The sequence below is a fragment of the Lithobates pipiens genome, unplaced genomic scaffold (assembly GCF_037356315.1).
Source record: "Lithobates pipiens isolate NorthernLeopardFrog02 unplaced genomic scaffold, aLitPip1_a1.2 Scaffold_28, whole genome shotgun sequence".
Classification (NCBI taxonomy): Eukaryota; Metazoa; Chordata; class Amphibia; order Anura; family Ranidae; genus Lithobates; species Lithobates pipiens.
The window spans coordinates 147,418,242-147,432,333 of record NW_027507789.1 but is presented as its reverse complement, the minus strand read 5'-3'; the positions used below and the strand labels follow the sequence as shown (position 1 = coordinate 147,432,333).

General features: G+C 50.6%; 1 protein-coding gene across 2 annotated transcripts in view; it reads right to left on the bottom strand.

Annotated features, from left to right (window-relative positions):
* LOC143935654 (uncharacterized) overlaps nt 1-13,175 on the bottom strand; it is a 112,263-nt gene extending 99,088 nt beyond the window's left edge. Inside the window, exons 1-2 of one of the 2 annotated variants that reach the window (XM_077459682.1) lie at nt 12,951-13,175; nt 295-405 (exon numbers count right to left, since the gene is read on the bottom strand). In XM_077459682.1, the coding sequence (XP_077315808.1) occupies nt 295-405; nt 12,951-12,987 (148 nt within the window). In that variant the 5' untranslated portion in view covers nt 12,988-13,175. Of the gene's footprint in view, nt 1-288; nt 406-12,950 lie in introns of both variants that reach the window. The other variant, XM_077459681.1, reaches the window with a different exon arrangement.
* Between the last annotated feature and the right edge of the window lie 917 nt (nt 13,176-14,092).

Genomic DNA, 14,092 nt, shown 5'->3' with positions numbered 1-14,092 from the left:
CCAGATGTCCGGAGCCCCAAACAAAGCCGGAAATGGCTTCAATCTGGTCTCGGATCTCTCCTGACATCACTTCCGGTTTACAGAAGACTTGCTCAGCATGGGCACCATTCACAGACTGCCCTGTTTTTTTCTTATTGAATGCAAGGCATTCTCTGATTGGACAAGGTGGAGATTGTGACATCACCACCCCATCCAATCAGAGAGCACCTTGTGCAGAATTATATACAGGAATGCTATGTTTTAGGATGAAGGGATAATTGTAAGGTAGACCATCTGTTATAGACTTACTCTTACTCTTTATTCCTTTACGCAGGATCATCTCAATGACATCGCACAGCGGAGTCACACACGGGGAATCATCTGTGATTGGATCAGAACCAGCCTCCTGCAGTTCAAGGACGCACACTGTGAAGAAAACACATTATTATACATCTAGAAAAATGATTGGCTGCTAAACAATACAAGTAATAGTGCTGAGCTTCCACAGTGTAATTTCTGGAACCTTCCATCAGATCGCAGTGAAAAAATGGATAGAACAGTCCAGAGCGATCGGTCACTCGCTGTCTATCACAAAGCGGCAAACTGCTGTAAAAAACGATTGCAGCCACTACAGTGCCAATTAATTTCCCTCCCAGTTTTCATTTTCAAACCATGGCAGCCAGTAGTATCTTTTTTTTTTTTACACTACAGGAGTTTTCTTTTTTTGAAAAAGTATGAAAGTATAAAAACAATACAAATAAAATCAAACAAACCCATAAGACATGGTGAGCTCAGTAGATCAAAAGGTATTCAGAGTGGACAAGTGAGAGAGTAAAGCAGGATAAACAACTAAATAGTGATGGACACATGATGGGCAATATTGTGTGTGGGGGAGGGGAGGGGGCTGAGAGAGGGAGCCAGTAGCATGCCTACCGCTATGCTGAACAGACCCCTGAAGGCAGGGCCAGTGCAAGGATTTTCATCTACTTGCTTCCCCCCTAGCGTTCTCCCTCCACCCCCTTCACCCCCTTCACAACGGCAGTCCTGGAGCCATTTTTTTTTTTTTTTTTTTAAATTACCTAAAACCCACAAATTTTTTTATTTTTTTTTTTGAAAGCAGATACCATAGAGAATAAAATGGTTGGTCTAATTTTTTTATGTTAAACGGCATTAGCGCAACATTTATGTAAAAAATGCAAAAAAGTTAATTTCTGGGCACATAAATGCAATTGATTACCTATTTATTTTTTTGATAAACTATAAAAAGAGGAGGTTGTGCTGAGTAAATGGATCGCCATGTCAAACCTTAAAATTGCGTGCACCTGCAACACTTTAAAAGCCCCTACAGGTTTTCAGTTTATCGTTACGCAGGAAAACTGATGCTAAAATTATTACTATCACTATGATATACAACTCTGATATTATTACTATCACTGCTGATATACAACATACATAGGACAATCGCTGTTTTCTTACGAAGGTGCCACAATGCATGCATTTTTGTAGGTGGAAGGGGGGTCTAAAAAAAAAAAAAAAAAAAAAAAAAATGCTTTAAAAAAAAAAAAAAGCTATATTTCTCCTTATATATTTATGGTTTACATTTTATTTCTTTTTTATAGAACTATTATTGCTATTACACAGGAGACCAATAGCCCCCTATGTGATAGCATATAGGTGACAGGTTCTCTTTATGGAGAAGCCTAGGGTTTATTAGGCCCTGGACATCTAATCCACTACAGCTGATGGCGTACCCAGCACTAATCCCAGAGGATGACATCTCCGGTCCAGGAAGTGACATCTCTGGCCCAGGAAGTGACATCATACACATTACTTCCTGGTCTGTGTACAGGAGGGAGGTAGAGCAGATGGAGGTCTGCTGAGCTTCTTCCGCTCTTCCCAGCAACACTCGCCATGACAGTGCTGGGCCCTCAGGCGGGACAGAGGAGCCCAGTGAACATGGCGGGAGAGGGAAGGCAGTACATTGCGGTAGTGGTCATGGAAGTGATAGGTGACTTCCATATGAAAGCTGACAGTCGGCTTTACTAAAGTACACACAGTGTAGTGCCAGCCCTGCCTGAAGGAAGGCTGTGTGGTTATGTGGCTGCCAATAAAAGCTTACAAAAAGCAGCAAAAAGCTAATTTTTCACAAAACTAAGGCCAAGTTTACTTTTGCAGAAGCCCCTGCCACCCCCTCTGAAAAGTGATCTATGGTGGATTGTTTTGCAGAGGGCGGTTGACAGGTGCATATATTTTGCTCTACACTGCCAGCATAGGTGTGCACTCCAAAACTCAAACACACATGACTTTCTCTGCAGCCTCAGCTGCACAGAGCGATGAATGAATGGGGGGTGCTCTGTGCTCAGTGGCTGTTTATTCAAGACCAGAAGCATAGAAAACACAGTTTACTATGCTTCAGTTATGAATGAACAGAGTGAGTGACTGTGTTCATTTAAAAAAAGGAAGGCACTGGTAAATTACATTGATTCCCCACAGCAGCTGGGAGGAAACAAGAGAAGCCAGCAGCACTGCAGGGCTGGGGAGGGCCAAAACAGGGGGAAACCCAGGAAGTAGGGGGAATCGGCACCGCACGTAGCAATTAGGGTGTGCCCAGGCACACCTGGCACGCCCCCTGCGCATGCCTAGGAGTGCCTGTTTTTAGCCCTTTCAAGCCTGCGCTGCAACCGCACGCAATGCACACATTCACTTGAATGGGTTGTGTTCAGCAGTAGTAAAGCCCGCAAATGCAACAGCGGGTATCATTTTTGCCATAAAGCAAAGCATCACGCCTGCAACATGAGTACAACCTATCTGGCTGCCATTGCAGAGGAAGAGAGGGCAAATCTTCCAATAGGGATACTAGTTCAGAGATTCCCTCACTTTGGAGAGATTTCCTCTCACTTCCTGTTTTGGTTATGGGACAGGAAGTGAACGGAAATCACCCCCTTCACAGCAATGGGACACAGATGGTAAAAACCCGACAGGGGTTATAACCCTCCCTTATTCTATCCCCAAAAAAAGTTGTGCCTCAAGTTCTACTTTAACCTCTTTAGGCCAGCTCTATAGTAGTTTTTACTGCTACAGAGCGGCACCTGTGCACCAGAACGTGTATATACACGTGATCTGACATTTCTGGCGCATGTGTACCATGGGGGCGGCTCAGCTCCACTGTGATTACACACAGCAGAAGCTGATCAGTGGGTGCCCAGTACCTGATGTCCTCCGGCACCCACCGATCATTGGGCAGAATGGTGGTCTGCATATGTAAACAAGGCAGATTGCTGTTCTGACAGGACTGAAGGGATGTAATTTGTGTCCCTGGAAAGCAGGGAATAAGTTTCATCTCTTCCCCTAGTAAAAGCACCTCACACAGTGTAGTAAAACACAGGCTAGGCACACAGTTAACCCTTTGATCGCCCCTGATGTCAACTCCTTCCCAGATAGTGTCATTAGTACAGTGACAGTGCATATTTTTAGCACTGATCACTGTATTAGTGTCACAAGTTTCAGTTAGTGTCAGAATGTCCACTGCAATGTCACAGTCCTGATTGCCACCATTACTAATAAAAAATAAATAAAAATAAAAATCTCATAGTTTGTAGACGTGATAACTTTTGCGCACACCAATCAATATACGCTTATTGTGATTTTTTTTTACCAAAAAAAATGTAGCAGAATACATATCGATTTTTTTTCATTTCTTTTATTGGATGTGTAAAAAATATTGTTTTTTATTTTTCGACATTGTTGGTCTTTTTTGTTTACAGAGCAAAAAATAAAAACCACAGGAGGTGTTAAAATACCACTAAAAGAAAGCTCTATTGGTGGGAAAAAAGGACATACATTTTATTTGGGTACAGCGCCATCCGACTGCGCCATTGTAAGTTAAGTTAAAGCAGTGTTGTATCGAAAAAAATGGCCTGGTCATTAATTGGGGGGGGGGGTAAAACCTTCCGGAGGTCAAGTGGTTAAAGTGTTATGAAAAGTTTGGCTTTAATTTTTTTCAAATCACAAACATGTCATTCTTATCTGGTTTTGTACAGAGCGGCCCAGATCCTTCTCTTCTTGGGCGCTCCCGGCCCCTCCCACCTTCCCAGTGACTCCACAGCAAGCAGCTTGCAATGAGCCGCTGTTCCCGTGTCCATTCTGGTGTTGGGTGAGGCGGCAGTATCGTCTTCTGAACACCTGTAAACCACAATCTGAAAAATGATCCACTGCAGAGCAGTTTTCAGAGCCTGCCGCCCCTGTGTGAGAAGCTTGTGTGTTTTTATAGTGTGTAGTAACTGAAGGGTTATTAATGAATTTGTGTTTAACCCCATGCCGACCAGCCGCCGCAGTTGTATGAGCATGGCTCAGCTGTGCAAATCGGCGTTATGCTACGTCGGTAGCATAAGCGACCACTAGGGGGCGCTTGCACGCCCTCCGCACGCTTGCTCGCCCACCACAGTTTCCAGTTCTCTGAGCAGTTAACTGACAGATCGTCTGTTCGCACAGAGTATGGACAGCGATCTGTTAGTTTCCCTGCACAGTCCCATCCCCCTTCAGTTGGAACACTCCCTAGGATGCATATTAACCCCTCCCCTGCCAGTGACATTTTTACAGTAATCAATGCAATTTTAATCGCACTGTTCGCTGTATTAATGTGAATGGTCCCAAAAATGTGTCAAAATTGTCCGACGTGTTCGCCATAATGTCGCAGTCACGATAAAAATCGCTGATCGCTGCCATTACTAGTATAAAAAAAATATTAATAAAAGTGCCATAAAACTATCCCCTATTTTGTAAACGCTATAACTTTTGCGCAAGCCAATCAATATACCTTATTGCGATTTTTTTACCAAAAAAATGTAGAAGAATACGCATTGGCCTAAACTGAGGAAAAAAATATTTTTTATATATTTTTGGGGATATTTATTATAGTAAAAAAGTTAAAAATAATGCGTTTTTCTAAATTGTCGCTTTTTTTTGTTTATAGTGCAAAAAAAAAAAAAACGCAGAGGTGATCAAATACCACCAAAAGAAAGCTCTATTTGTGGGGAGAAAAAGGATGTCAATTTTGTTTGGGAGCCACGTCGCATGACCACGCAATTGTCAGTTAAAGCGATGCAGTGCCATATCGCAAAAAGTGGTCGGGTCTTTGCAGGGCCGGTGCTAGACTATTTTGCACCCTAGGCAAGACCAGCTACTTGCCCCCCCCCCCCCCCCCCAAAAAAAAAAAAAAAACCATACCCTGCATGGCTTTGTGAAGTGTCATTAAATAATAGCACAACACACGCTTTGATCACAGATCCCAGTGTGTATTGTGTGACAATCTGTCAGTTTTAATTATTTCACTGTGAACACCAGGGCCAATTGCAAGTGCGACCGTTCAGCCTGGATTACGAGCATCATGGGCCTGGTGCTGAAGATTTTGGTGGGCTCTGGATTATGAAGCCCCTTGCCCTGAATTATACATTAAATTTTTCTTTACAGGCCCGCCTTAACGATCACTTGTGCCTAGGCATGCCTTTCATCCCCACCCACTGCATCTGGGACCCCTTTCCTCATCATCTACTGTGCCTGCAGCCTCCCTTGCTTTACCACCCACTGCACCCACAGCCCTCTTCCCTCACCACCCAACATACCTGTAGCCCCCCTTTATTGCAGAAATACTACAGGAGAGGGTCACAGACTGCAAAACGTACTACAAGAGAGGGTCAGAGACTGCCGACAGGGTACAGGAGAGGGTCAGATACTGCCGACAGGGTACAGGAGAGGGTCAGATACTGCCGACAGGGTACAGGAGAGGGTCAGATACTGCCGACAGGGTACAGGAGAGGGTCAGAGACTGCCGACAGGGTACAGGAGAGGGTCAGAGACTGCCGACAGGGTACAGGAGAGGGTCAGAGACTGCCGACAGGGTACAGGAGAGGGTCAGAGACTGCCGACAGGGTACAGGAGAGGGTCAGAGACTGCCGACAGGGTACAGGAGAGGGTCAGAGACTGCCGACAGGGTACAGGAGAGGGTCAGAGACTGCCGACAGGGTACAGGAGAGGGTCAGATACTGCCATCAGGGTACAGGAGAGGGTCAGAGACTGCCGACAGGGTACAGAAGAGGGTCAGAGACTGGGGACAGGGTACAGAAGAGGGTCAGAGACTGGGGACATAGTACAAGCGTTTCCTAGGCTAGCAGTGACCAGTGTGGAAAAACATTGATCACTGCAATATGTGTAAACAGGAGTTTACAAGATATAACAATGTGCCAAAAACAAAAAAACTAACAGTAATTTCTCAAGCAAAGGAGGACAGTAAATGGTTAACAGGTCTGAGATGCTCCCAGCCTGACCAACCTAATTCCTTCAAAGATAAATAAAAGGTCAAACAAATCATGGATGGACACATATAGCTATAGAAACAGCAGTCATCGCAGGTCTTGCAGAAGTCTAATCAGCATTCTCCTGTCCTGTGTTCAGTGTAAATAAAAGCACAGATAAGAAGCAGTGTGAGAAGAGGAGGGGAAGTCCTCCCAATCAGTGTGATCTCTGCATATCCTACACACAGCACCAGAGAAGGAGAACACTGATACCTGTCTGCAGCCAGCATTGTGACAGCTTTTATCTCATACCTTCACCATGCTCAGGTAGGTCAGGTGAGGTCCTCTCCATCCCGCCCTGCTCTGGCCAACATCTTCTGGTCAAATGTGGCGGGCTGGACAATATGATTGGCTAAGGAGTTAGTGGGAGGCGGAGCAACTTAGCAGTCACGCCCTCCCACTCAGAAGAGGAGCGCTATTGGCTGCCTGCCTGTTAGACGTCCATCTCCAAGAGGGAGAGGGGAGAAGCTGCACACCACAGAGCAAGGCTACCGCCCGCCCGCCGCACTGAACTCCTTGCTCTCCGGGTCCCCTGTCAGTGGCTCTGCCGGGAGCTTGGGGGTGGGAGAAGAGGAAGAAAGGGGGAGGCAAGGGTCGGCTGCGCCCCTAGGCGGCTGCCTAATCCGCCTAGTGGGTGCACCGGCCCTGGGTCTTTGGCCAACCAAATGGTCTGGGGCTTAAGCGGTTAAAAGAAAAAAAATTGGCTTTAGTACAGTGATGGCGAACCTTGGCACTCCAGATGTTTTGAAACTACATTTCCCATGAATTCTCATGATGCTCAACTACACTTCAGAGTGCAGGAGCATCATGGGAAATGTAGTTCCAAAACATCTGGGGTGCCAAGGTTTGCCATCACTGCTTTAGTACATCTTTAATGCTGCGTACACACGACCGGACTTTCCGGAAGACTAGGCCTGACGGTCTTCCCGACGGACTCTCAGCGGTGTCCCGACGGACTTTCCGAACGAATGGTCTTGGCCACACATGAATGGACTAAGGCTGCATTCACACCTCAGCGTAGCGTTTTTACCGGCGTTTTGTCGTGCGTTTGCATACAGCGTTTTGCAGCGTTTTTTAACTTCAGCATTTTTTTTTCAGCCAATAGGAAAAATATTCATCTCTTTTTTCATCTGCTTCCTTTTCTGCTTCTGCTTTTCATCTGTCATTTCCTTATGTAAATCATGTAAATTATATTTTCTCCTGAGCAGATACAGCGACAAAACGCCCATAGAAACGCTCGTTGTCACTTGAATCAAGCCCGATTCGCGCAACAAAAAAGGGTCCGGCACTTGTTTGAGCTTCAGGCGTAGGGCTTCAGGCGACTTGGAGTGGACATGTGAACCATCTCCATTGAGAATAATGGATTTTTTCCCCTCCAGCGTTTTGTAGCTTCAGGCTTCAAGCGACAAAACGCTCAGATGTGAATGGGGTATAAGTCCTTTCATTTTGAACGTGATGATGTAAGATGGGACTAAAAAAGTAAGTTCAATAGCCAGTAGCCAATAGCTTCCCTTGCGTGGTATTTGGTCCGTCGGACCAGCATACAGACGAACGGTTTTCCCAATAGGAATTGAGTCTGTCGGACAGATTTGAAACATTCTATTTCTAGGTCGGATTGGATAGTCCGATGGACTGATTCCATCAGACCTAGTCTGCTGGAAAGTCCGGTCGTGTGTACGTGGCATTAAAGCAGAGATAGTCCCCTCTATAGTGACAGAGCCCCTGGTGTCATCTGTCACCCCGCCCCCTGGTGTCATCTGTCACCCCGCCCCCTGGTGTCATCTGTCACCCCGCCCTCTGGTTCCCCCCCCCAGTCATGTCACACAGACCCCTGGTCCCCCTCTATCATGTGTCCCCGCTCCCTGGTCCCCCTCTGTCATGTGTCCCTATCCCCAGTCCCGCTGTTATGTTTCCCCGCCCCCAGGGCCCCTGCTGTCATGTGTCCCTGCCCCACTCTGTCATGTCACCCCGCCCCCTTTTCCCCTCTGTCATGAGTCCCTGCCCCCTGCTCCCCTCTATCATGTGTCTCTGCCCACAGGGCCCCCGCTGTCATGTTTCCCCGCCACCAGGGCCCCCTCTATCATGTGTCCCCACCCCCAGGGCCCCCTCTATCATGTGTCCCCACCCCCAGGGCCCCCTCTGTCATGTCACCCCGTCCCCTTTTCCCCTCTGTCATGTGTCCCCGCCCCCTGCACCCCTCTGTCATGTTTCCCCACCCCCAGGGCCCCCTCTGTCATGTATCCCTGCCCCCAGAGCCCCTCTGTCATGTGTCTCTGTTCCCAGGGTCCCCACTGTCTTGTTTCCCCACCCCCAGGGTATGGTTGCCACCTGTCTGGGAATCACTCGGACAGTCCGGGTTTCAAATCATGTGTCCGGGTTTCAGATGGCCTGAAACCCGGACACAATATTCATAATGGACTGTGGCTCCCCAAGTAAACACAACCATCGAATACATAGGTGTGCGCATGGGCCCCATCTCCATACACGGACAGGAGAGGAGAAAGGGCTTGATATGCTCCTCCTCCTCCCACCCCTACCCCTCTGTCTGCCAACCCACCCTCCAATCCTCAGCGTTCTGTGCCTTAGGAAAGGGATGTGTGGGTTGGAGCTCAGGAACCAGCAACCTTTCATCCACAGATTGTGGATGAAAGGTGTCGATGCCTGAGCCTCCATTCTTGGGTAGATGAGCTCACCATCCACTGTCTGTGACTGAAGTCTCCCCCCTTATTTCCTTTTCTCGTCTGCCTCCGAGCGAGTGAGTACACAAATATAAGAGGGACTCAGATGTAAAGGGTGCCCTGTGGACTCTGATGTAAGGGGGGGGGGGGCTTTGGGAACCCTAATTTAAGGAGGAATGCATGAAACTCTGATGTAATTGGGAGGTTTGGTGAGCAGAAACCTTCCACAAAGTTCTCCTTTACATCGGAGTCCACAGCTTTCCTCCTTAACCACTTCAGCCCGCGGAAGATTCTAGCCCCTTCTTGACCGGAGAACCTTAGCACTTTTTGCGATTCAGCACTGTGTCGCTTTAACTGACAATTGCGCGGTCGTGCGACGTGGCTCACAAACAAAATGTATGTCCTTTTTTCCCACAAATAGAGATTTCTTTTGGTGGTATTTGATCACCTCTGCGGTTTTTATTTTTTGCGCTATAAACAAAAAAAGAGCGACAATTTTGAAAAAAAAAAAGCATTATTTTTTACTTTTTGCTATAATAAATATCCCCCAAAAATATATAAAAAAAAAAATTTTTTTCCTCAGTTTAGGCCGATACGTATTCTTCTACATATTTTTGATTAAAAAAATAAATAAATCACAATAAGCGTATATTGGTTGGTTTGTTCAAAAGTTATAGCGTTTACAAAATAGGGGATAGATTTATAGCATTTTTATTATTAATGTTTTTTTTACTAGTAATGGCGGTGATCTGTGATTTTTATTGTGGCTGCGACATTATGGCGAACACATCGGACAATTTTGACATATTTATTGGACCATTAGCATTAATACAGCGATCAGTGCGATTAAAAATGCGCCCCCTAGTGGCCACAGGGCGAAGCTTTGTTACATAACGTAGTTTCGCCCAGCCGAGCCATTCTGCCACAGTGCAACTGCGGCGGCTGGTCGGCATGTGGTTAAAAAATGTTTTGCCATGCGCCACTAAAGTGTTCGGGTTTGGCTTGAAGAAAAGGTGGCAACCTTACCCCAGGGTCCCCGCTGTCATGTTTCCCCACCCCCAGGGCCCCCGCTGTCATGTGTCCCTGCCCCCAGGGCCCCATCTATCATGTGTCCCTGCCCCCAGGGCCCCATCTATCATGTGTCCCTGCCCCCAGGGCCCCATCTATCATGTGTCCCTGCCCCCAGGGCCCCATCTATCATGTGTCCCTGCCCCCAGGGCCCCATCTATCATGTGTCCCTGCCCCCAGGGCCCCATCTATCATGTGTCCCTGCCCCCCGGGCCCCATCTATCATGTGTCCCTGCCCCCAGGGCCCCATCTATCATGTGTCCCTGCCCCCAGGGCCCCATCTATCATGTGTCCCTGCCCCCAGGGCCCCATCTATCATGTGTCCCTGCCCCCCGGGCCCCATCTATCATGTGTCCCTGCCCCCAAGGCCCCCCGCTGTCATGTTTCCCCACCCCCAGGGTCCCCGCTGTCATGTTTCCCTGTCCCCAGAGCCAACGTTGTCATGTTTTCCCACCCCCAGGGCTCCCTCTATCATGTGTCCATGCCCCCAGGCCCCCCGCTGTCATGTGTCTCTGCCCCCAGGGCCCCATCTATCATGTGTCCCTGCCCCCAGGGCCCCCATTGTCGTTTCCCCGCGCCCAGAGCCAACGCTGTCATATTTCCCCGCCCCCACGGTCCCCGCTGTCATGTGTCCCTACCCCACTCTGTCATGTCACCCACCCCCCAGGGCCCCCGCTGTCATGTCACCCCACCCCCCTCTGTCATGTCAACCAGCCCCCTGGTCCCCCTCTGGCATGTTTCCCTGCCCCCAGGGCCCCCGCTGTCATGTTTCCCCGCCTCCAGGGTCCCCATTGTCATGTTTCCCCACCCCAGGGCCCCCGCTGTCATGTTTCCCCGCCCCCAGGGCCCCCATGGCCCCCACAGTCATGTTTCCCCACCCCCAGGGCCCCCACTGTCATGTTTCCCCACCCCCAGGATCCCCGATGTCATGTTTTTCTGCCCCCAGGTCCCCCCAGGGCCCCCGCTGTCATGTTTCCCCGCCCCCAGGGCCCCCGCTGTCATGTTTCCCCGCCCCCAGGGTCTCCACTGTCATGTTTCCCCGCCCCCAGGGTCCCCATTGTCATGTTTCCCCACCCCAGGGCCCCCGCTGTCATGTTTCCCCGCCCCCAGGGCCCCCATGGCCCCCGCAGTTATGTTTCCCCACCCCCAGGGCCCCCACTGTCATGTTTCCCCACCCCCAGGATCCCCGATGTCATGTTTTTCTGCCCCCAGGTCCCCCGCTGTCATGTTTCCCCGCCCCCAGGTCCCCCGCTGTCATGTTTCCCCGCCCCCAGGGCCCCCGCTGTCATGTTTCCCCGCCCCCAGGGTCTCCGCTGTCATGTTTCCCCGCCCCCTGGGTCTCCGCTGTCATGTTTCCCCGCCCCCAGGGTCTCCGCTGTCATGTTTCCCCGCCCCCAGGGTCTCCGCTGTCATGTTTCCCCGCCCCCAGGGTCTCCGCTGTCATGTTTCCCCGCCCCCAGGGTCCCCGCTGTCATGTTTCCCCGCCCCCAGGGTCCCCGCTGTCATGTTTCCCCGCCCCCAGGGTCCCCGCTGTCATGTTTCCCCGCCCCCAGGGTCCCCGCTGTCATGTTTCCCCGCCCCCAGGGTCCCCGCTGTCATGTTTCCCCGCCCCCAGGGTCCCCGCTGTCATGTTTCCCCGCCCCCAGGTCCCCCGCTGTCATGTTTCCCCGCCCCCAGGTCCCCCGCTGTCATGTTTCCCCGCTCCCAGGTCCCCCGCTGTCATGTTTCCCCGCTCCCAGGTCCCCCGCTGTCATGTTTCCCCACCTCCAGGGCCCCCGCTGTCATGTTTCCCCACCCCCAGGGTCCCCACTGTCATGTTTCCCTGCTCCCAGGTCCCCCGCTGTCATGTTTCCCCACCTCCAGGGCCCCCGCTATCATGTTTCCCCGCCCCCAGGGTCCCCGCTGTCATGTTTCCCCGCCCCCAGGGTCTCCGCTGTCATGTTTCCCCGCCCCCAGGGTCCCCGCTGTCATGTTTCCCCGCCCCCAGGGTCCCCGCTGTCATGTTTCCCCGCCCCCAGGGTCCCCGCTGTCATGTTTCCCCGCCCCCAGGGTCCCCGCTGTCATGTTTCCCCGCCCCCAGGGTCCCCGCTGTCATGTTTCCCCGCCCCCAGGGTCCCCGCTGTCATGTTTCCCCGCTCCCAGGTCCCCCGCTGTCATGTTTTCCCGCTCCCAGGTCCCCCGCTGTCATGTTTCCCCACCTCCAGGGCCCCCATGGCCCCCGCTGTCATATTTCCCCACCTCCAGGGCCCCCATGGCCCCCGCTGTCATGTTTCCCCACCCCCAGGGTCCCCACTGTCATGTTTCCCTGCTCCCAGGTCCCCCGCTGTCATGTTTCCCCACCTCCAGGGCCCCCGCTATCATGTTTCCCCGCCCCCAGGGTCTCTGCTGTCATGTTTCCCGCCCCCAGGGTCCCCGCTGTCATGTTTCCCCGCCCCCAGGGTCCCCGCTGTCATGTTTCCCCGCCCCCAGGGTCCCCGCTGTCATGTTTCCCCGCCCCCAGGGTCCCCGCTGTAATGTTTCCCCGCTCCCAGGTCCCCCGCTGTCATGTTTCCCTGCTCCCAGGTCCCCCGCTGTCATTTTTCCCCACCTCCAGGGCCCCCATGGCCCCCGCTATCATGTTTCCCCGCCCCCAGGGTCCCCGCTGTCATGTGTCCCTGCCCCACTCTGTCATGTCACCCCACCCCCTGGTCCCCCTCTGTCATGTCACCCCGCCCCCCTTTCCCCTCTGTCATGTGTCCCCGCCCCCTCTGGCATGTCACCCAGCCCCCTGGTCCCCCTCTGTCATGTGTCCCCGCCCCCTCTGTCATGTTTCCCCGCCCCCGGGCCCCCTCTGTCATGTGTCTGTACCCGCCCCCTGCTCCCCCCATACACCGACCTTTCAGCGTGGCCAGCAGCGGCTCTCTTCCTGCCATCCTCCTCTGCCCGAGAGTTCCCACTCACCCAGCCTGCAGACATAGGCTGAGCGCCGATGCCTACCCCCTCCTTCTCCCGTATAATGGACTGATCGGAGGGGATCTGTGATCAGAGTGGAGGTGCCCGAGGTGTGGTCAGTGCTGCACCTATACGGACCGCTCCATTGTCCCTCCCTCCCGGAGGTGGAATAACTGCATTCCAGTGCCGGTGCGATGCTGGGCCATCCTCTGTGTACGGTGAGCTGTGATTGTATGTTAGAGGCCGTCATCGTCATCCTCATCCTGGACTGACTGAGGATGACACTCTACATGCTCCAGGAACACACACAAAGCACATGTTCCACAACACATGAAAAACACGTGTCACATACACACGGATGCAGGTTTTTCTGCCTTTGTCCATGATACCCATAATGGACCGACCTACATGCACCAATCACCCCAAAACAATCACCGCCACCTTCTCACGTGTGCAACTCCATGCATGTTTCCAGCACGCGTCTGCTAGCCGCATTTGGGGCGCCATAACACCTCTGCACACGTTCCCACAACACACACATGTGAACGCAACCTAATTGTCTACCACTTGCCCTCTGGAAGATTTACCCCCCTTCATGACCAGGCCATTTTTTGCGATACAGCACTGTGTCGATTTAACTGACAGTTGTGCAGTCGTGCAACGTTGTACCCAAATAAAACTGACATCTTTTTTTCCCCACAAGTAGAGCTTTCTTTTGGTGGTATTTGATCACCTCTGGGTTTTTATTTTTTGTACAATAAACAAAAAAAAGAGCGACAATTTAAAAACAAAATATATATATATAATTTTTTTTTTTTTTTTTTTTTACAACTGCTATAAAACATCCAATAAATTTTTTTATTTAATTAACATTCTACATCAATTTAGGCGAATATGTATTCTGCTACATATTTTTGGTATAAAAAAAAATCCCAATAAGTGTTTATTGATTGGTTTGTGAAAAAGTTATAGGGTCTACAAATTAGGGGATATTTTTATTTATTTATTTTTATCTTTTTACTAGTAATGGCGGCGATTAGTAACTTATAGCAGGACTGCAGCATTGCGGCGGACATTCTGACTCTT